Source organism: Phaseolus vulgaris, chromosome 3 (assembly GCF_051622355.1).
Source record: "Phaseolus vulgaris cultivar YP4 chromosome 3, ASM5162235v1, whole genome shotgun sequence".
In the NCBI taxonomy this organism is placed as follows: domain Eukaryota; kingdom Viridiplantae; phylum Streptophyta; class Magnoliopsida; order Fabales; family Fabaceae; genus Phaseolus; species Phaseolus vulgaris.
Window position 1 is genome coordinate 36141073 of NC_143500.1, and position 23298 is coordinate 36164370.

At 31.7% G+C, this 23298-nt stretch overlaps 3 protein-coding genes across 5 annotated transcripts; 1 reads left to right on the forward strand and 2 right to left on the reverse strand.

Moving 5' to 3' along the window:
- The first annotated feature begins 2217 nt into the window (after positions 1 to 2217).
- On the forward strand, positions 2218 to 6899 carry LOC137807265 (mitotic checkpoint protein PRCC-carboxy-term protein). The gene is made up of 2 exons (XM_068607793.2): positions 2218 to 3328; positions 6551 to 6899. The coding sequence occupies exons 1-2, from the start codon at positions 2360 to 2362 to the stop codon at positions 6707 to 6709; spliced, it is 1128 nt and encodes a 375-aa protein (XP_068463894.1). The 5' UTR covers positions 2218 to 2359; the 3' UTR covers positions 6710 to 6899.
- A 1177-nt stretch (positions 6900 to 8076) lies between these two features.
- On the reverse strand, positions 8077 to 9662 carry LOC137807263 (Tautomerase/MIF superfamily protein). 2 transcript variants are annotated; one of them, XM_068607791.2, is made up of 3 exons: positions 9470 to 9662; positions 8963 to 9163; positions 8077 to 8312 (listed from the first exon to the last, which is right to left on the reverse strand). In XM_068607791.2, the coding sequence occupies exons 1-3, from the start codon at positions 9578 to 9580 to the stop codon at positions 8277 to 8279; spliced, it is 348 nt and encodes a 115-aa protein (XP_068463892.1). In that variant the 5' UTR covers positions 9581 to 9662; the 3' UTR covers positions 8077 to 8276. The 2 variants fall into 2 exon arrangements, with proteins under 2 accessions (XP_068463892.1, XP_068463893.1); XM_068607792.2 differs by having other exon boundaries at positions 8077 to 8261; positions 9470 to 9660.
- Positions 9663 to 11313: 1651 nt separating this feature from the next.
- On the reverse strand, positions 11314 to 17393 carry LOC137807262 (RNA-binding KH domain-containing protein PEPPER). Of its 2 annotated transcripts, none has more exons than XR_016519757.1 (6): positions 16922 to 17343; positions 15903 to 16152; positions 15457 to 15605; positions 15055 to 15315; positions 13094 to 14306; positions 11314 to 11722 (listed from the first exon to the last, which is right to left on the reverse strand). XR_016519757.1 is itself a non-coding variant. In XM_068607790.2 (6 exons), the coding sequence occupies exons 1-6, from the start codon at positions 17210 to 17212 to the stop codon at positions 11558 to 11560; spliced, it is 1308 nt and encodes a 435-aa protein (XP_068463891.1). In that variant the 5' UTR covers positions 17213 to 17393; the 3' UTR covers positions 11314 to 11557. The 2 variants fall into 2 exon arrangements, 1 of the variants encoding a protein (XP_068463891.1); XM_068607790.2 differs by having other exon boundaries at positions 13094 to 13285; positions 16922 to 17393.
- Between the last annotated feature and the right edge of the window lie 5905 nt (positions 17394 to 23298).

Genomic DNA, 23298 nt, shown 5'->3' on the forward strand with positions numbered 1-23298 from the left:
GCTTCCTGCACCCCTACATTTTTCTTTCTGCACCCCCACAATTTTTAAAATTCCAAAACTGACCTTAATCTATTATTTAAAAAGGGGCCCTGGATTTTCTTTGCTACTGTTCATCTTCTTCATTCATCTCAGGTGCTGGTGCATCCAGGGTCTTTGTAGTTGTGCAGAGCAAGGTAAAGAAGTAGGATCAGGATTGAGTAATGTGCTTCGGATTGATGAATCCAGAATTGAGTAATGTATTACGGAATCATCAATCTGGAATTGAATAATGTGTTACGGATTCATCAAACCGGAATATTATCGGAAATAGAAATCCGAAATTTTACCAGAAACATCAATCCAAAATTTCTACAGATTCCATAATTTGGAATGTGAAAAAACATATACATATTCTTTATTCCGTAAAACTACCGGAATGCATTATCTGAAATATTATAAATGAAATGTAGAAATGAAAATCCAAAAAAAAAGATAGAAGTAGAGATCCAAAAACCATAAATTTTACTTACCTTCAAGTTGACAATATCACCCTAAAGTATAAAGAGATGTGGAGTTCTGGAATGGCGTCGTACGGAATGAGGATCTGGGAGTTGCGGCTGCACTGGGAGGAATAAAATGAAAGTGAGAGTTTTAGGGTTTTTAGGAATTAGGAGCATTTTAGAGTTTTTAAAAAATAATAAGAACATTTTAATCTTTGCATAACATTATAGGGGTGCAGGAAGAAAAACGTAGGGGTGCAGGAAGAAACTGCCTTATTTTTTATGCTTCATTCTATGGGCCCACTGCTTTTATTGTTGTAGGAATTAAAGAAATGAACAAATTATTTTTAATTAATTTTTCAAAAGAACTTTAAAAGCCAATTACTTTAAACGTGAATTCAATATAGTTAACCATTGTATTAATACAAATTACTTATTTCAGAAAGAATGACCAACACTATTGGAGAGCATAAATATCTAATATTTGTATAAACTTCATAATATTACTAAATCTGATTTTTCTTAATATAAAAAGAAGAAAAAAATAATTAATTTTGTAATTCAATCTTACATATTAACTGTCTCTCTTTTTTCCACGCATGTTCATTATTGTTGAACAAAAGTAATTAATCTAATACACAATTCATTTAATGCATATTTAGTCGAAATTATTTTAAAGAACAAAGCACTTTTTCTCAATTTTTTTAGATTCTTATTTTCCAATACATGCACACACTTTTTGGCTCACAAGAATTTCATTTTCAAATGCGAAATTTTTGTTTATTGAGCTTTTATTCTCTTTAAGTTTCTCTACCAAAGATTACTTATAAAAGTTTGTTAAATTAATTTATATAATTCTCCACGGTATTTTATATATTTCTCTATTTTCACATCATTTTTTAAAAATGTAAATGTACCGGACGATGGGGCTTAGACAATACCTGACTGCTGGGTACACAATTTGTTGACATTTTGGTTGTCTTCAAGTTCCCTCAAGTTTCCTTCTTTCGATGTGTGTGCTCCGTCGGTTGGAGGTACCTGCGATTGCACTCCGAAGTTCAAGTTTATGATTTAGGTATTCTCTCCTAGGGTATAAAAAACGTACCTTCTTTCTCCCTCAAAAGTTCTATTTATAGGTTGACTCATGGGCCTTTGTCTGCGTGGACTGGATAGTCAGTTAATAACGAACATGAATAGTGACTTCCTGATATTGTGGAGGTGTTGTGTTGCATTGAAATATTTTTTGGGTATTTCGGAGCTTGCGTTTGATTCATTCAACACCAGTTATAATTGCTTCTTTGTTGCGTATTTATCACTCGATCGTCCGGACTTGTACAACAAATTTTTGTTTTATTTTAATAATAAAAACATGAAAAAACTCTTAATTTTTTTATACTTTTATATATTTTTATTTTTCCTTAATTATGTTTCAAATAAAATTTACTTAATTTAATTAATTTTATTTAGGAATTTGTATTTTTACTTTGAAAGAATAGTTTTTTATATGAAGTTTTTTTCTTAAGTTGAATAAAAAAAATTGGGGCACCACGTAAAATTTCTCAAATAATCGATTTTTAAAGTTAAAAAATTGATTAAGAAACCACTGTAATATGGATACAGAACTACATAACAAGTAATAAATTGTTTTTTTTTTCTCTCAAACATTTTTCTAAAATTAATTACTTTGATTTTTGGTGAAGATTTAAATTTATATTGTGAAAAAAAAATTAAAAAAATTGAAGTAAAGGTGAAGAGATTTATGTAGTATTAGAGTGAATATAGAGGTTTGGTTTGGGTAGGGTTTGAGGAAAATAGGTAAAAGGGTGGTGTTGTTATGCTCTCAATTCGCAATTGTAATAATCAATAGCGTTGTGGTGGTTATGGATTCTCTACTCGCAAACTACGCCTCTTCAGAAGAAGAAGAAGAAGAACAGCAGCAACCAATCCCACCCAAAACGACGACGTCGTTTTCCTCTCTTCCTCAACCTAAATCATCGCTCTTTCAATCTCTTTCCCAGCCCAAATCATCGTCTTCTTTCTTTCAATCTCTTCCCCAACCCAAATCATCGTCTTCTTCTTTCTTTCAATCTCTTCCTCCTCCCAAACAACCTTCCCTCGCCACTTCCAGCGAAACCGCCGACCCTAAACCTAAACCCCAAATCCCACAACCACAACCCAAACGCGTCGTGCAATTCAGGCCCCCAATCATCCCTCTCACAAACCCTACCCAACTTCTCGACGACGATGACGAAGAAGAAGAAGAAGAACGGGATAGGAGAAAGAAAAAGTTAGTGTCCTCCACGCAAACCTCCTCGGTGAAATCCTTCCTCGCCAATATTCCGGCGCCAAGGAACGCTGCCACTCTCGGTGTTCATGCGAGTTCCGGTTCAGGTCGGAGATCCATCATCGAAACCGAATCACCGGCACTGGAAACGGCGTCGAATTCTGGCGGTTCGAGCAGTGTTACCGTGGATCAGAGTGTAGGGGATTACGGAAATGATGAGAATTACCAATATGCCACTGACCAGTATGCTGGTTATTATGGCAATTATGGTTCGGTTCCCGAGCCTGAGGCTGGGGCTGCTGCTTATGGAACCGAACAGTACGGGAATTATGGTGAGGCCTATGGAGATTATGGACAGTATGGGAATAATTGGGGTGACGTTTCAGCAGCACCGGTGTCGGAAGCTTCTGGGATTAGTGAAAGTGTGGTGAGGATTCCTGGGAAGAGAGGGCGGCATGAGGTTCCCATGGAAGTTATAGAAGTGAAGCAAGATGAGTTGATTAAGAACCGGCCGAGAGAGGATCAGGTGAAGCTAACTGGGATTGCTTTCGGACCAACTTATCAGGTATTCTCATTTCTGAACTTGTGTTTTTACATGTTGGGCAGTTGGTTTTAGTTGGCTGTAGGAGTACGTATTCAGTTTTTTGGCTAGTTATTCTGTGCCCTTTTAGTCTAGTGTATGTGTGACTGTTGGCTGGGGGCTTCAAAGATGTTGAAAGAAAACATGTTTCCAGTGGTTTGTGAGATAATTTAGCCTGCTTTTCTAATATAGGACAGGTCTTTTGCTTAACAGGTGGGGATTGTTTAGAAGAAAATTTGAGATATGCTTTGTATTAAGAAAGTCCTGATCTTCCTTGTTGCAGACCAACTTCCATTTACCTCAAATCCTGGATAGATCCGGTTTATCTGTCTAAAATAATTTGAATAAAAATAGACTGCAAATAATTAATAAAATACAAAAATAACACTGTTGCTCCTTCACTGAAGTAGGATGACCAATACCCATTTAGAATAGCCCAAACAGTAAAAAAAGTAATCACTGAAGATGATATGTTTGTCTATACGATATCTAGATTTGAATATTGTAGAGAAAGGACTAAATATTATTTGCTGGATCACGTGTAGTGATGTGGTAAAGCACTGATGCTTATATGGGTTCTTGAGGCGGTGATCGGGGTAGTAGAAGGCTTCAAAATTAGTGTCCCACATTTTTGTGAGCACCCGAGCAAATTCATGACTAATAGTTTTCAAAATAAACAGAAAAGAAAATAGACCTTAGAAATTTTGGTATGTGGAACGATAATTGTATTGCATCTGGCTGGAAGAAACACAATGCTCAGACATCTAAGAAGTTGTTTATAATATGTCAAAGAGAGATATTGTTCTAAAGCATTGGGAAATTGGATAATTAGATTGTCAATCTCTGTCGAGGAAGTTTTGTTAAAAGTTCTCAGTTAAATTGAGAGATGAGTGTACTTTTTGGATTTTGTTATGTTGAAAATTAGTGATAAGGTTATTGGGTACAGTTCTTAGAATATGGTTGTTGACCTTTTCCGTTAGCTTAGGGGACATGTAATGACAGTTTTCAAGTAATTGCATGCAAGAGGCGCTCCCCCTGCCTTCTAAAACATCCTATGATTACGACCTGTTAATTCCTTGCTCTAGTTCTCAAACAGATATTGGGTTGAAGGGGGGTTTCATAGATAACTTATTAACCTAGGGAGATTAATTATGGAGAGAGATTGATGACCAGTTAATCCCTTCTAGTGCAGGTTCCAAGTGAATATAGGGTATGGAAAGATTTTCATAGATAGCCATAACAGAGTTTTTATTGATGGAACCCTCATGGTCATTATTCTCTCAAGAACTTTATGGGAACAAATATGAAGTGCATAAATAACTTTTTTATATTGGTTCAAATATGAACACTGTTCTTAAATGTCCCTGCTCAAGTTTTATTGTCAATCTGGACAACAATAAATGCAGAGACTAGCAAGTGCCTACATTAATGATCATATCTCATCGGTCATGAATATGGCCGATTCTTTAACATTAATTCACATTACAAGAATCATGACCGATTCTTTAACATTAATTCACATTACAAGAATATTCACTTACCTTGAGAATGCTGCATGCAGTTACCAAGTGACAATGATGTGCGGTTCTTTGTTCTGAAATCACTACTCATTGCAGCTGCTTACCTGAGGAACTATATGTTTTTATATTGTCAAACATCTTTTGTGTTAGGTGGTTTTGAAGTTTCATTCAACCTATTACCAATAACTTGGAAGAAGAAGGGTGACTTAGATGAAATTAATTCCTTCTACATAATTAGAATGATGTTTTCAAGCCCCTTGATCGAGTGAGATTGTATAATGCTTGTCCATGTTGGAGTGAGTCAACGAGACATTGCTCATTTATCAAGAAACTAAAACTTGAACTATACATGGGTGATATGTTCTGTGGCTTGTATTCTATAAAGTAAAGAGAGTATTTAGATGGTAATGCTGATCATTGTTAAATAATGTCAAATCATTAAAATTCCCATTACTTAATAGTGATGTATCTTTAGATGCCACCCTCTATTTGGGAAGTTAAAATGGGACTTTAATACTATTTCCATCTAATGTTAAACAAGGTGATAATGTGGTGTTATTCGACCCCTCAGCCATCAGCAATCTGTAGAGGGAGGCCAAGTATAGTGGCCCCATAGGCCATGGCAGCACCGGTATTGGGTGGATTTTTTTTTGTCCACCATATTTTGCTATCCCTCATTTATAACCCTGCTCATCTTACTAGGAACTTGCACGGTCATACACTTACACTGGGTTGGTATTGTAATTTTAAATGTATAAGATGAATTTAGTTTGTAGTTTAATTACAATTAAGTCTACTAATGAAGGTAGTTGATGTGTATAAACTCTACATAAGCTTGTCCTAGGTCATATTATGATATATATTAGCTGCTCTCCTCACAGGTCACTGAGCCATATTGCTTATATATGTATGAAATTTATCTCATCTTTCCTTTCATGGAGATAAAAGGAAGCTGGAGAAAAGCTGACCATGAATTTCTCTCCTCATTCCATATAAAAGGGTCATCTAAATATAGAAGTGTAGTTGTTTACTGAAATCAATGGGAATTTGACTGTTTACGCATACATCTGTACATTTTAATTATGTTAACATCAGAATGAGTTTTTTAATTTTGAATGCTTGTATAACAAAAGATATCTTTCACATAGGGGTGTGCTTTTGTTTCTTTTTCTTATATTTTAGTTAAAGGAATTATGGCATATTTTGCATTGTTAAGTTGAGCCATACTTCATTTGGATTGTATGTTAGTATAACCATTCATCACATTATAGTTATAACTCTTTGCATGTTGATGTACTGCTCAGGAACTTGTGTTTTTCCCTCATTATTAATAAAAAAATGAAAAAAAACTACACATTTTCTGTGTTATTTTAACTTATCGTTATATTTTAAATGTTAAGAAGTGCTCTTCTTGTCATCATTTATTTTTCTTTACGGAAGATTTGTAAAAGAAAGATAAGGTTTTTTTTTCCACTTGCACCATTTTTACCAGTGTTAGTACATAAAAATACTGAGCTAGCAGTAATGGTAACAAAGAAAACGATAAATGTTTATATTTGCATTGCTATTAGGAGTTTACCCGTGTGTCAGTACAGATTCAAATCGATCAAGTAGAAAATCTTGGTCACTGGCAGTTACTATACATTGTATATCAGTTACTTTGTGCTTACTAAATGTATTCTTGTAGCCTGCTTCGACAAAGGGGAAGCCTACAAAGCTGCACAAGAGGAAGCATCAAATTGGTTCATTGTACTTCGATATGAGACAAAATGAAATGAAACTCGCTGAGCGGCGTGCAAAGGGCATGCTTACTAAAGCTGAAACGCAAGCAAAATATGGATGGTGAATTGGGACGATGATATTGGAAACACTTCCATTACAACGTAAATGACAAAATGAAAATTTTCATATTAAATTGTGGTCCATGTGTACATTTGCTCCGTTTTTCAGTCCAAATTGTGTATTTCTATCCTTGTAGACCGTAGATTTTATACGGCACACTTTCTTATGACAAAAAATCACATTTCTTTCTTTAACTTGCTTTAGTGACCATGTTTTAAAATGTTATTTGTCATCTGTTCCTTATCCTTCGTTAGCATAAAACAAATCATATTCGTTTATTTAAATACAAGTTCATTGTATGATCAATTGTCTTGAAAAGAACAACATAAGTACTATTTGATCTAATTTTTTTCAACTTCTATAAGAGGGAATTTTTCTAATTAACTTTTATGGAAGTATATTTTTTTTGAAACTTTTGTCCGCTGAAAAGTTTTTCTTTTAAGATTTTTTAATTTGTTTTTATTTGTCTCTTAATACAAATGTCCACCTAGACAAAATGCTATCTTAAAACTAAAGTGTCTTTGGTATAATGACTTCAGATGACTTTATTGAATTTATTTTATCATCCATATTAGTGTTCGATAATGCATTAAGCACTAGCCTAATTATGATGTGGTTTCTAGAGAAGTGTACTCCGGATGCGATTGATAACATTTTCAATTTTCTTAACAATTCTGTTTTAGGTTTGTAGTAGTGTTTTACAATAATGTAATTCCTGAAAATTTTGTTATAAGCTTTGAAAAAATATGTAGATTTTATTGATTTCGATAAATTTTATTGTTAACATTTACTTGATTTTTATTCATACAATGATATTCCTATTTGTAATATTTATAAAATACGACTAAGTATTAACATGCAATTATCATTGGGCATTCTAGAAATATCGTGTTTTATAAATGTCCAACTAATTTGCAAAACGAGATCTTTTTTGGGTACATATGTAATCTTTGCTCGAGAAAGAGATACTAAAAAGTTTGCACAATAATACATAATTTATTTTAGAGAAATACTAGTAATGCACTTTTAATTTTCTAAACATCATTATTCAGTGAAATCCTATGCCTATCCCATGAAATTATGAGTCCACTCTCTATTAGTGAGACTAATATGCTATTTTACTTGTATAATAGAAGAGTGCTTATAAGAAAATATCAAGAGTGTGTTAACTGCATTTTTGCTTAGAGTTGGTAACATTTCCAACAAACTATGTTAAATGTCCCAAAGCTACACTTAATGGCAACAGTGACATCCGTTACCCTTGCAAACAGAAATCACCTCTATATGGTTTATGAAGCTCGTTAAGATTCAGATCACACATGAACAGAAATAAATTGAAGACATGAATCTTTAAGGCATCAAAAAGGGGAATAGAGGAGGAAGTTTTTTCCCATTTCCATAAACTACTGTATTCATTCATACAAACTTGCATACAGATTTATAATCATCCAAAAGAAGATGAATGGCCAGTTTTTTTCTCATTGAAACTCCACGAATCTATGTCTAGAAAGACAGTTCAATTAAAAGGTTGAGCCATTGAATCCAAAGAATGAGCGCTGCATCAGAAAAAATTAAAAGGTTGAGCCATTGAACCCAAAGAATGAGCGCTGCACCAGAAAACGAATGTAATGAACACAAAAGTTGAGATTATGTATAACATTCATGGAATGGACAGGAAGCTATTTGAAGGGGTATTCTTGACCCACCCATTTGGTAATGTTCATAAATGTGCTTCAGCAATTTCAAAACAATGAAAAAATAATGAAAATAATGGAAGATAACTTCTTTTTTAAATAAACAATACAAGGACCAGAGGTGCATGATAAAGTTAGCAAAGATATTTTCTTTTGTAGTAGCAAGCATATTTTCTATGACTGATAAAAAGTTATTTACTCTATTACTACAGACAAAATATGGCTAAGCAACATCCAAAATCAATTTCTACTTAGTAACTTGTGTCGTTAGCAACCCATTCCCTGAAAAAACAGCACTAATTCATCCCATTTTTTGCTTCCTCCAACAAACATTCTAAGAATCATAATAGAATTGCAAGATACAAAATAAACCTCTATGTTTGAAGAACCAAAAAAGCTTCAATATATGTGGCAGAGAATAAAAGAAGATAGATGAACGAAATCACTTCACTCCACATATAAATATTTCAAAAATCCAGACAATACCAAAAAGTGGTAAACAATATCAATTAGCAAAATTCTCAGAATCACACAAGCCAACATAGAACAAAGCAACAATTTACCTGAACATCATAAAACTTGATATAAAATCGAGAACTGTCAATGTAAAGCTTAGTTTGAAGAATCTCTGCAATGGTAGAACTCAATTTTCCATTTACACTCGGACCAAGGCCCCCAATTGAGATCAATTCTCCATAAGCGGCCGGCTCTTCAGTTCCAGCAAATTCAATAGGCACTCCCCCATTCAACAAAATCATCACATACTGAAATGTGATCCCCAGACAAAAAAGAAGAAGACAAAATCCATGTCAAATTATACTGAAAATTAAAGTAGCAAAACAACTATTCAACCGTGGAACATCAAATTACCGAAAAACTAAACAGGAAAAAGTGTCAACAGACAGCAATAGTGTCCAGTCTCGAAGGTAAATGGTATCCTTAATAAGTTTCATGACATGGGTTAGGTAAAGTTTTGATATTTTTATAGAGTAATTTGATCAAACAAGTGGTGAACAGTGTTGAGAGAGAGTGCGTGAAGGGGAAGAATAGAGGATAAAAGTGGACTTAACGGATTCGGGTTTTCCGATGATTTTTGCAACAGCTTTTGTGGCATCTCTGAGGATGTCAGAGGCAACGACGGTATCAACAGGCACATTTGTGAAGAGATTCAAAGTGGGCATTGCTGCAATACGCACCAGTGAGTGGCTTTGGGTCAAGCCTTTAGGATAACTTCTCTCTCTGATATTAACATCATTTTTTTAGTCCACTCTATATTATATATTATATGTATATATAACTAATTTCGTACCAGATTTTTCATCTATTAGTATTTCAATTTTCTCTTTTATATTTTAGTATGTATGAATTTATTCTTTAAAATACTCAGTTAAAAAAACATTCTCTGGTTTTTCCTTATTTTATATTTTACTTTATCATAGTGATATACACATGTTAATAATTTGTTTTTAGTTTTGAAAAGAATTAATTGAAAATGAGCAAAATATTATAGAAACTAACGACAGAATAGATGTATTACAAGAACTAAAAAATAAAGAAATGCTACAAGGAGTACATGTAACCACTGGGATTATATATGAACGTAAACTAATACTATAAATTTAATAAAACATTATAATTTTAGGTAGTGATATATCCAAAACAAGAACAAAGGAAGATGATACTGGAGTATCAGACAATAACAATGAACAGAAAATAGAATATTGAACAAACTTTATCCTTACAACAACAAAACCAAAGAAGTGAAGATGACAAAACAATCTTATCAACACAATCTAGTAAAAACACCAACTAATTCTATCATCAACAACACACAGTCTTGCTACACACAAACATAATCATCTAATGTTAAAGGTCTTATTGAAACAAACCCCACGACTTATTACTATCACATTCCACATGAGTTCTATAAAGAAGAACTGATAAAACCTTAAAATCTAAAATCATTTTCCTTGTGTAAAAATTATTTTTCATTTTTTATTTATTGTAGGAACAAAAGACCATCTCTCAAACAAGTGCACCCCTTCTTTCTTACTTCACACTAGCCATTCTCTTAAGTTTAATGGTTGAATAAAAATTGATAGTTTTAATCATAGAATACCCTGCGACATGTTCATGAGAATTATTAAGCCTTTTTCCCATGGTTGCAAGAAAATAACCTTCTTCCTTACTCATTGCTTTAAATAACACGAAAAATAAAATAAATATGTAGTAAGAAAAATACAGTGTTTAAGAAGTTTAAAACATCAATTGTTTTAAATTTGATATTAAAACATCTTATGGTTTGTTTTGTATGTGGCTAAATAAATAAACAATTTTTTTATGATAATTCTTTATACATGGTTTAGAGTTAAAATATAGAGTCGAGTTAAATTTAGTATTCACAACTACAAAATATTATTTAATTATTCATAACGTGATTCAGTTTTTTAAATTGACCCGTAAGAAAGTTAAATGTATTACCATATAAATAATGCAAATTATAAATTAACTTATTATAAAATATTTTTGTTGTTCTTTAAAATCGGAAATTATTATTTTATCTTCTAAATACCAAAACCCTTATTACTGTTTCATATCAGTGACCATTCCAGTTAATACTCATTAGTGTCTAATATAATATTAATGTCACCAATGTTAAATTGGATAAGCACATAAAAATAAGAAAATGTCAAGACATTTTTTAAAACATTTTATTACTGAATCAAATTTAAAATATTTGAAATTTCTAATATAGTGTTATATTTTATTCAATTGAGAATATTTAATAAACGAGTGAATCAATAAAAACTTTTCGATAGTGTATCAAGTTTAAAATAAAGTTTTAATATCTAAAATCGGAAATATTGCATTAACTAAATATTTTATATTTTGAAGTATTTAAAGTAATGACAGGTGAAGGAAAGAATAGTTAGCATTGGAAGGATAAAATAAAATTATAACATATAGTTTGCATGCCCTATAGATCCCATAATTATGCTTTAAATCAATGCACATATACACTACAAAACTAAACATCCTCCTGAAAATGGTTAATATTTCACATGCCATTCACTCTGGCCACATCAAAGACTACCCAATCACACCCAATTAGAACAATTAGGCTCAAAATGAAGTCATAGTGACCTAGAGAAAGCAATTCAAAGTCTGAAAGTACTATAGCCTCCTAGACCAGAAGATCCATACCCGCTGTAGGAAGATGACGAATAAGACGAACTGCCCAGCTGAGAATAAGAAGACCTCAGACCTGTATCTAACCTGCTGTAATTACTCGTGACAGGTTCTTTGTGATTACTTATAACTTCCTGTAACACAACACATTTCTATCAGTATAACCATACAAAGTAAATCTAAATATGAAAAAAAAATCCCTAATCATATGGATGCAGTCATGATATATGTGGGTCAAGTCTAATCATATTTTAAAAAGATAAATTTTTAAAACTTTATCCTTTGTGGTGCAACTTATTTAAAAAATAATTAGAAAGACCATATTTATTTGCAGTAATAATTTATTTTTTATTTGAATAATATTTCAAAAATTTATTTTTTATCTACATTTATATCTTAAAGAAATCTTTTAAAATAATTTTATTTAAAATTAAAAAATATCTGCAGGTATTCATTCATAAATATCCGTGGGTATAAATAAATTTAAAGAGTATAGCAAGTAGGTACAACCTATACCCAACCCATTGTCATCCCTAAATCTATTCTTTTGGTATGAATTCGATCGGTGATGGGTAGTATCCAATCAAAATTCATTAATCTGTATGAAAATTGAATGAATGAAACATACAGCAGAAGACCAGAAATGAATTATGGTTGTAATCATGCCAACTCTTTATTCCACAATTAGTGAAACATTCCTAAAGAGGAGGCAGCCAGGATATATATTAAGTAAAAGGTGCTTGCAACAAAATTTAAGAGTAACATAGAAACTGACACGTCTGGTAATTTCATTTGATAATAAATGAATTTATAAAAAATCCAGAATAAAGATGAAGTTCTCATATCTTATGTAAAATCCCATCACCCAAAAAGGGATTGGTTTGCCGTCTACTAGGGGAAAAGCCCAACTAACAGACATCCAATCGCAATCATATGTACCTTAAAGAAAATCATGCAATGGTCATACTTTTTAGTTGCGAGTATTTGATAGGTTCAGATTCTACCCACTTAATGTTCTAGATTAGTTTGTAGATGTATTTCTGAAAATTGAAAACTGACATTTCTTTCTCCTCCTTCCACCCCCACCAACATATTATGAACAGGAATACTAAACTAATCTAGAACATTAAGTGGGTAGAATCTTCATTACTTTCATGTCCTACTTTACCTCTTAATAAAGATAGATTAATCATTTTTATCTCATTTCTCGTAGCTTCTTTTACTGTTCTTCCATTATCCAACCAAGTGATCTAATTCTAAGTAGAATAAATGTTTCAGCCAACATGAGGAATGGATATCAACTAAGCATTCTAACTAGTGAAGTTTTAATGTCGACAAAAAGTGACTGTACAATGAATATGTTAGAGGAATCCACCATATACATCTACACAAAAAAGAAAATGTACCTGCCCAAGCGTACATATATAAACCCAATGCATATAGTCATACAAAAGTAACAGGACCACAAAAGCATGACTTTCGTTTCATAGGCTTGAGTCTCGTACCTGAATCAACTGTTGTGCTGTCTGAACCTGAGATGAGGTGCCTTTAATTTCCACAATGATTTCATCAGGCACCCGGCTCTCCTGCACGGTCAGTATTGCTCCACTGGTGCGGCGAATGTAATCAATATTAGTCCCTTGTATACCAATAATGTCCTCTGCATAGGACAGTGGTATTTGCATTGTTTGTATTACCTAATAAGTAGAAACAGTAAATGAAGGTGGAAGTTACCATCATTGTCAAACACTAAAATAATAAAAACAAAGAAGATTGATGCATAAGCAGATATGTAGAAGTGGAAAAGAAAGCATGCCTTCGGTCCATGCTAGAGTGACAAAATCATATAGTATGAGTCACTTTAAAAGCTTGGCCCATAGCCAGATCATCATCAGAATAATAGGTAGAAAAGTACATGAATAATAAATCAGAAATTAATGTACCTTCATTTAAAATTTGGATAACATGAATCAAATTGTATAAAAGCTCTTAAATAAAAAATTAGTAATAATGGTTATTTTTTTGGCTAAATTACCTATTTGGTCCCTCAATTTATTTGATTCAATCTAATCTCTATTTTAATAAAAAAGATCCAATTAAGTCTCTTAAATCAATAAAAGGCAGCTATTTGTGGCCCTTCCGTTTAATTGGGACCAAGGTTGTTAGTTTTGTGATTTTTAGTAGTTTTCATATGAATATGGGTGGTTAAAAACTGTCTCTATATTTTGCTATTATTGAACAATTTAAAAACAAATGTAATTACAAAAAACAATATTATTTCACTGATACTTCTTCCTCATCGACACCACTCATGATAATGTCAACCACATCTGACTGTTCTGCCTGCATCTATCTTGAGACCTGCAGCATTGGATTGCAGCCCTGACAATTCAGAGAGCACATAAACTCATAACTCATACTAATCTAGTGGTTGACTTGCCACAACAAAGGGTCATTCACCAGGCATCATCGGTTTGCTCAGCCACAGGTGGAAAGCTTTCTTGTTCCCAACTAAGGTTATCGTGACATTGATTTCATACAGTCTAATGGACCACAACTCCAACACCATTGTAGACCTGCCACCCGCGACCACCGCAACCACACAAACCGCCACCACCGTGTGACCTCCTCTGCACAATCGCCACCACTGCGCAACCTCCTCTGCTCGATCGCCACCATCGCCGCACTTGTTCAGAGAAGACGTATGACCTCCGCAATCTAGAGAAGACGCAACACCACCAAAACAAAACGAACGTGAAACAAAAAAAACACAAACCCTAAAGACATCGTTTTGGGTTAAAACAAAAACCCAATTGAACTAGCCAACTTAGAGCAGACTCACGAGTTTGAACGAGTTCACTGAGTCTACTACCGAGTTAACTCGGTAAGGTATGAGCAAGGTTGTCAAACTCGCGAGTCTACGTAGACTCGTGAGAGCTCCGTAGACTCGACTCGTAAACTCGACACGTAGACTCGTAAGAGTCTACTTTCATATTAAAAAAAAATTAATAGTTTCCTAGAACATTTTTACTTCTATTAGAAGTTGCAATTCTATTAACCTCACTTGAATTTGATCCACTCCCTCCCACACATTCCTTAAAAAATATGATGCTCCTCCAAATTCAATTTTTGCCCAAAAAACAAATGTGCAGCAAGCCCAATTAAAAAAACAGACTTCATTCTGCAGCAGCCCAATAATAATGAATTCAACAGATTGGCAAGGGTGCTGCCATTTTTAAAATTGTGGAACTCAATTGAACCTTTTAGTAAAAGAGAGACTGAATTGAATCCAAATAAATTATAGGGACTAAGTAAATTAGCCTTTTTTTTCCGACAGATAGTAAAAAGAAAATATAACAATCAATGGTAAAAAGAAAAAAAAAATAACAACGGAATTGACAAGTTACCAAGGAAATTCCCATATCAAATAGAACATCAAAATTTGTTGATGCTTGAAATTACTAACCGTGGTAACAATAGGAGGAGCACTGGAACGACTGAGTGCTGAAGAACGAAGACTAGAAAGTGAAGAATCTTGCCCATATATTGACATTGTAGAGGGAGGGAGAAATGAATCCAAATGGCTTTCACGGTCAGCAAAGAGAGACTCCCTTTTTGATGAAAGAGGAATATCATTCGCAATGCTAGGTTGTGAAGCACTATGCAGTGATGGTTTGTCAACCCAAGTAGTATCTACTTGTCGCTCTTGGGAGATTGATGCATTGTACTTGAATAAAAAAAAAACACATCTTAGTGTAAATACATGATAGTCAACATGGGAGCTAAATAAAATAACAGTAAAGTACATGATATACACTGGTATTGACAATTTCAGCATAATTTAAAAATTGGAAAAGATAAAACTTACACTTTTCTCAAATAAAGGAAGAACACTGGGGTCAATCAAAAACTTCCTCAGGTGCCCAACTACTGCTTCCAGAGCCTTAAGGACCTTCATGGCTTCTCCCTGCAGCTCAACAATCCTCTCATCCGCAGCAGCATAAAAGGGAACCTCGTCTATGAGGAAAATGATTTGGTATGAATAAAGGTTATGAATACATCTTTACTTCATTTAGATTCTAGCCACTATCTAAGTGGTAAAAACACTTAAAAGACAAAACCACCTCATTTCAAGAATCTTCCGTAGAAACCGGTAAACCAAATGTCAGTAATTAAATATATGATTCAGCACACTTTATATGACGTCAGTCAATATAAGGAAGAATAGGCAAAATAAAAGGATGCTATCAAGACAGGGAGAAAATCATAGATGATGTATGCCACATTATCGGATAACAGGGACAGCAGGCACACCTCCAGAAAGTACTCTAACGGAAGCACTGGTACTCTCTTGTATAGATTTAATTAATGAACCCTGTTTTCCAATCAAATTGATAGCCTGCGTTGAGGCCACCAATAAACGAACGGAACAAAATGCAAGCCCTGCTGCTTTATTCTCCCCATCAATTTCAGACAACCCTGAGATACGTTTAAAAATCCTTATGACAGCATCCATAGCAGGAGAAAGTGCTGCCTCTGGCTCTTCCTTCCCTGATATTAGTACCTAAAAACAAAATTCAAACAATATAATGACAAAACCGAACTACACAAATCAAATAGAAGTTATCATCTAAGATAAGCGTGAAAAAAAGTTATTTGAAAACAAGCATCATCTGCACAACACATACACCAATTAAATAACGTAGTCAACTTCCATTCACTTTGGCAATTTGCTACCTGCATTGAAAGCTGTAAGCAACATAAATTATAAGGGAAACAACATCGTTATGTGCTTGTGAAAAGATTATCCCGAACTGAACAGACACGGTGGCCTGACTTATAATTCAAAATAATTGGAACCTAAGCAACGTGGCAATAATACATACGGCCACACCACCCACAAGCATTTTTCGGGGGTTAACTAACCGTGGGTTCCCATAGATTCAAACCCTAACACTACAGGTGAAGTTACAACCACTGATACTACGCTTATCATGTGCCTCCCGTAAGCATTAACAAAAAAATCAACATAGAAACCACCCCACAAATACTATAAAACACTCCGAGAAACTATATATCTAACGAAAAAACCTCACAATCAATGAAACTAGAATAACAATTTAAGTTGGAAACTAAGGGTAGTAACGCAATGAGCTAAAACCAATACGCGAGCACAAAGAATCCAACTTGTAACCTCCAGGCAGTGAAAGTAAAAATCCATACTAGTACTATACAAGCAATATTGAATATTCCATGAGAAATGACGGAGCCTAACAAAATCCAGCAAGTAATAAAAACGAAGAAACCCTAGAACTGAAATAGGGAACACTCACGATTCGATCGGGCGTGCCAACCGCGCCGTCGAGGACTCGAATGCGAGCTTTCGTTTCCTCGCAGGTCTTCTTGATGAGCTCCCCCTTGCGGCCAATGATGCTTCCAACTTTAAGGACCGGCACGATGAGGCGGAACACGCAGAGGCCGGGCCATCCCGGCCACCGCTTCTCGGCAGCGGCCTCGGTAGTGTGGTCGTCGTCGGAGGTGGTGGAGGGAGGTTCAGCTTGGTCGGGATTGTCCGATAGAAGGGGATTGGTGGTGCCGTTTTGGATTGGGTCGAGGGTGGCCATTGAAGAAGAAATATGGAAGTTAGGGTTTATGGGGTTGGTTGGTTGATTCGTTGGGTTCAGGTTTATTCTTGTGTCTACCGAAATTCTCAATTTGTGAACTCTACTACTTACAAACTACCACCTTAACTTTACTCTTCGCTGTTCCCTCTATAAACCGCCATGCCTCACGTGCTCCTCGCGTGATTTTCTTCTTTCTAAACTTGCTATCTATATAGGTCTAAGCCCAACAACAAACACAAGATAAAAAAACACCACATGTTTATCTGTAACATATTTTACACTTCTATTTCTGAGAACTAAAATTTGACAATTAATAACAATATATAATTGCAAAAGAAATTATAGGAAAAATAAAAAGTTATATTTAGTTTATTATAGTGAATTTTCTATGACAACAAATATTATTGTGGTTGAATAAGATGAAAAATTGGTAAATCATGCTAGTGTTAGAAAAATGCATAAAAAGAGTTATTTTTATGTGTAGAGAACTTTCATACCATAGACCTTATTTGTAATCTTATACTTTTAACTTATAGGAATTACTTAAAATTGAAGGTAATTTGCTAGCTACCCTGGTGTTACATCTATGGATTATTTCATATTCTTTAATTTTGAATGGAATTTTGAATTCTAGCAATTAGATTTATTAAAATACCTAGTAAAAATGAAAAATTCAGTTACTATTAGAATTCTCAATCCAAACCATCCATTTTACCATGAAGCATTTTAAATCCTTAAAATGATCAATTAGTCTTTTAAATTTCCTAATGAAAATGTGTTTAACATAAACACATTTATCTCTTAATTTAAAATAGATTTGGTGAAATTGAAATCAGTTGAAAGAATTGCCTCACAAAAACAAATTAAATAGAAAAATAAACTAAAAGGCAAATTTTTCCTTCACTTCCATATCTTCCCATATACTTTTATACTCTTTTTTTATTTCAACAATATTTTTACAGAGTATAGTGAAGTGTAGTGTTTTCTTCTTCATTTTCAGGTGGTGGTGGTTGTTTGTGGTTAATGATGGTTAACGTTGATGATCGAGATAAGTTTTGTGGTGTTTTTACTATTGGAATTATGTTTTCGTTCACTTTTCTTTTTGTTAAGAAGCACAAAACCCAAAAAAAAATTAACAAGTTACAAGAATAGAATGCAAAACTAAAAAACTTATTTGTACTAAAAAAACATCAAATATAACAAATATTTTCGTCAATCCTCACACACGTTCAAATGGTGAAATTGCTCTCTCAAACGCTGTGACTTAAGAATAATAAAAGTGATACGACTAGAAGAGAGACCTAAGAGTACCAAATGCACCTGAAAGTATTTTAAAATGTGATATTAGAAATGGAAGTGTAGGTGCAGGTAAGGAGGTGGGGGGAGAATTTGTCTCAAACAAATAGTTCAATTGTTAGTTATAGTTGTGAACGATTTATTTAAAATGATCTTGAACTTTTATTGTTTAAGTTATATTTCTAAATTATCTCCCAAATTCAAAGTGACCTAGATAATTTTAGCCCAGTCCAAAATCAATCTCCAGGCCCAAATGTAGAAAAGAGATTACTGGAAACTACATGTCTAGTACAGGTTAGGCCTTACTTTTTGTACACACCCTTTTTCCTATATATACTACCAATTCTTTTGCATAAAAATTACCTATAATGTTATACATATTGAGTTCTTGATGTTTCATTGGGATGGTACGAAAGAAAGTAGAAGACAACATCACAATATATTAATTTCAATGAAAAATGAAATAAGTTAAAAGAGAAAGTTTTTTATACATATAAAAAGCTCATGTTAAATAACATATTCATCACATTAAGTGAAAAAAAAAACTAAAAAAAAGTTAAATAAAACAGAGAACACAAATGTAGCAAACTTAAGAATATATATAATCATATATATATAAAAAGAAAATTAACAACTTTAAAAAAAAGTTGAGTTAAATAAGTTAATTTGACATACCAAAGTTGTTTGAACTCCATCTACATACTAAATTGAGAATGGAGTTTACTCACATTAGATTTGACACTTCTAGAAACATGCATTTAAATGTTTTTTTTTTTACTTTTATAGTTTATTTTCCAAATTTTAAATTTGAAAAAAAAAATTATGGTTTCAAGATATTTTTTTTATGTTCTGAGATAAACTTTTCTGGCAACTATTTGTTATAAATTTTGTTATAAATGTATATTCTTGAATTTACTTCCAGAAGTTTTATATTTTAACACTAAAGAAGTGAATTAACTAGTACAAGTTATTATAAATCAATTAAAGATCCTGATTTTTAAGTTCTGAGTATATATGATTGCATCAAATATTTAAACAGTTTTTTTATTTTTTATAAAGTTTATCTTACTAATATAATTATTTAAATAAGACTCGTATTCCATAAAAAAAACACAAATTATTGTATATAATTAGTTGTTATTTTTGATAATATAATTCATTATTCAAATTATAATATAATAAATTTATTGAGTTTAAAATTATTTTTATAATTAATTTAAAATACGTCACTAGACTACATTGTTTCTACATACAAATTATCAATTTTACATAATATATAAATGTAAAATTTAATATATGAATCAGTTTTATAAAATTTAGTTAAATTTAAAATTGAACTATTATATTAATATAATAACAGAATATTTTAAAATCTATCTTAACAACAAAAGTTTATTTGAACTTATCAGTCTATTTAATAATATTTATTATTAGATTATTATAATATATAATTTTACACATAAATTTATACATTTTGGCATAAAAATTTAGGGCTTACGTCATAAACAAATTTGTAAAATTGAGTATTAAAATCAAATTCTTAATATATAAGATTTGAAGGTGAAATGTGTGATATGATTAAAGGAAGAATGAAGATTGCGTCCATGGTTGTGAAGGATGGAATATATGGTCCCCAATATGTGTCTTTTTTGTTTGCATCTGCTTTGTTTTGTTGATCAACTAGCTCTCTGTGCAAGACAGTGACACCATGCTACTAAAATGCTCTCCTTCTATACTAAAATACCTTTCTTCTCACTACTCGCCCCAAAGGACCTTCCAATGCAATTTGCAAACCATGCATACTTACCTAACCAGTAATTAATATCACTCCTTTCTGTCAAAAATATTCGTTCACTTTTCAAATGATCAGATTACAAAATTAACTTCATCTGTCGGCAACTTCTGGTTCTGGTTTTTCAATTTTGTATAAACTTTGGGTGGGGGAGGAGGGGTTAAAAAAACAAAAACAATTAATAAGGTTTGGTGTGTTTGTATATTTTAAGATTAATTAGTAGTTACGTGTTCACTTCAATCTACGGTATGAGTTGTTTGTACACAGTATGAAGATATTAGTGTCATTTCAATGTATCATTCTTATAGTGGCACAATAAATTAAAAGAGTGAAGTCTGCAAAATCAGATTATGTTAAGGTGTGGCTAGATACAATGCAGTGATTAAAAGCATTATATTTAAGTTGAGGATAATATTTTGAAAACATATGAAACTAATTGGTGTTGGGAGGCACATGTAGAATCACATGTTTCGATGAAATCTGTACCTTATATTATCTTACGGTTCATAGCTTATCCAATTTCAATGGCCACGGCTTCTCCAAGTCACTCCCTTACTACGATAAGATGCTGCCAAATATCAACTCTCACTCTGTCACATGATTACCTATTTCAAATAATTTTCTTTGGAATTATTCTACTCTTCTGTTTTTTTTATGAAACTCTACTTATGTTTTTTTAAACACATAATGTTTATTTTTTCATTCATGTATGTTTATACAAATATATTATGGATTCAACCCAAAAATTGTGGCTGTGAAATCCAACCGAAAATTTTGTTGTAATTTAAACAGTGAAAAAATAGTTATATTATAGTAATTATAATTGTATGTAACTATTTTAAGAGTAATTGACAGGATTTAATAATTTGTATAGTAATATATGTGAGAAAGTGTATCATGAAAAAATCTGTTGAAAATGATTTCTTAATTTTATTAGTAAAATAAGAAGATTTGGAAATATTTATAAAATATATAAAATGAATATAATTTTGTTTGAAAAATATTAGTTTCGACAGCAAATATACAATCAGATATTTTTCTTCCAAATATCTTAATCAGAAAAGGACATTCCACTCCTAGATTTAAATAAAGAGAAAGGTGTATGCAATCAATCCTTTTAACAATTATATATAAAAAAAATTACATAGAAGGGAGGAAAATCTTACACATTTATATATTTTTGTAAAAAATAAGTTTTGTTTGTGCAATTCAATAAAATATTAATTTTTTCCAACTTTATGACGTCACTTTGAAATAAAGAAATTTGATAATAAACAAATAAATTATAAATTTGATTATCTATAAAAAAATTATTAAATAAAAATTAGTTTTAGTGATAAAAAATAATTAGTCACTATATTAATTAAATTTTAGATTATTTTAAAATTTAACAAAATTATTAGTATCTAAAATAGTTTTTATTATTAATAAAATTTATAAAATAATTTTAATACTAGTTAATTAAATATAATTTAAAAATTAACTTAAAAATTTTATTAATAATAAAAACTACTCAAAATACTAATAATTTTTTTAATTTATAAAATAGTATTTAATTTAATTAATATAGTAATTAATTTTTTTATTTTTAAATTTATTTTATATTTAATAATTTTCTTTGTAGAGTACATTAAATATGTATATGCACAATACATATGAAATAACGAAACTTTAAATACCTTTTAGTATGAGATTTTTTTTTTCTATATATCATTATTAAAGCTTACATATAGTGAAAGGTAAATTAAAAATAATAATAATGATTATTATTTTATTATTATCTATATGATTTATATATATATATCATAAATAAATAAATATTAATATATTATTTAATTAATATATTTTCAGTAGTTAATTTATGACTCGTTGAATCTCAATCTATTTTGTTATGTATCAATTATTTTCTGTATTTCCATTCAAATAACACATCAATGGATGTCGTTTATGGGAAGTGTTATACGAGTAGGGGACTCGTGGACAAAATACTTGAATTTTGAGAAGAAGCTTGCAATATGTGGTAAGGACTCACACTTGAGGGAAAGATGAGAGAAATTAAAGTATGCAGTTGAAAGTTCCACATTGAGTAGTGAGATGAGTAAAATATATAAAGAAAAATACTCACAAATGCATTATCTTAAGTTTTTGGGTAGGAGGTAGATAAACTTGCGACTCACTTGATCCAAACCTCCCATATTAAGTATTGATTGTCCCTAGTATAACAACTTGAAAAACTATGTCTTAACTCATTAGAAGTATTGTATTGATCGATATTTTAATATTTACCTCATCCTCACACTTGTTCCTATTTTAAATTACAAAAACATCAATTGTTTATTTTAAATTTCAAATATTTAATATTTTCTTTAGTCCTTATCTTCATTTCATTTGAAGAACATTTCTTTTGCTCCTCGATTTTTCATAGTCAACTTGTTTGACATTCACCAAATTCACTCATCTAACTCTAAACTTCTAGTGTTCAATTGTGCAAACTTTTAGTTTATTCGTAACTTATAAAACTTATCTTTTCTTTTCACTTTAGTTCTTAAATTCATTTCATTTGACGAATAATTATTTTGTTACGTAAATTTTCATTATTTCTCTTAGCATTTCGACTTATTCAATACCAACCATGTGGTATTTTCCTTTTTAATATTTGCAAAAATAATAGATATTGTAGTTGTAATTATGTATAATTTTCCATATTACTTTATATTTATTCCATTGTTATTTGGTGCTTTATTTTGATATATATGCAACTATGATTTATTCTTTGATATTTGAAATCAAGAAAAATAAAATATGTGTCTTTTTAACATATGATTATATCATGTTCATTTCTTTTGCTATAATTTTTGTGAAAAGTTATTTAAGCAATGTTTGCAATTGTGAAAGGAGAGTACATGTATAACTCTTATTTGATGAGAACGAGGATAAGTGATGACTTTCTACAACAAGTGCATCACGTTGTCAGAAGTAATAATTTGTCCCTAAGGAT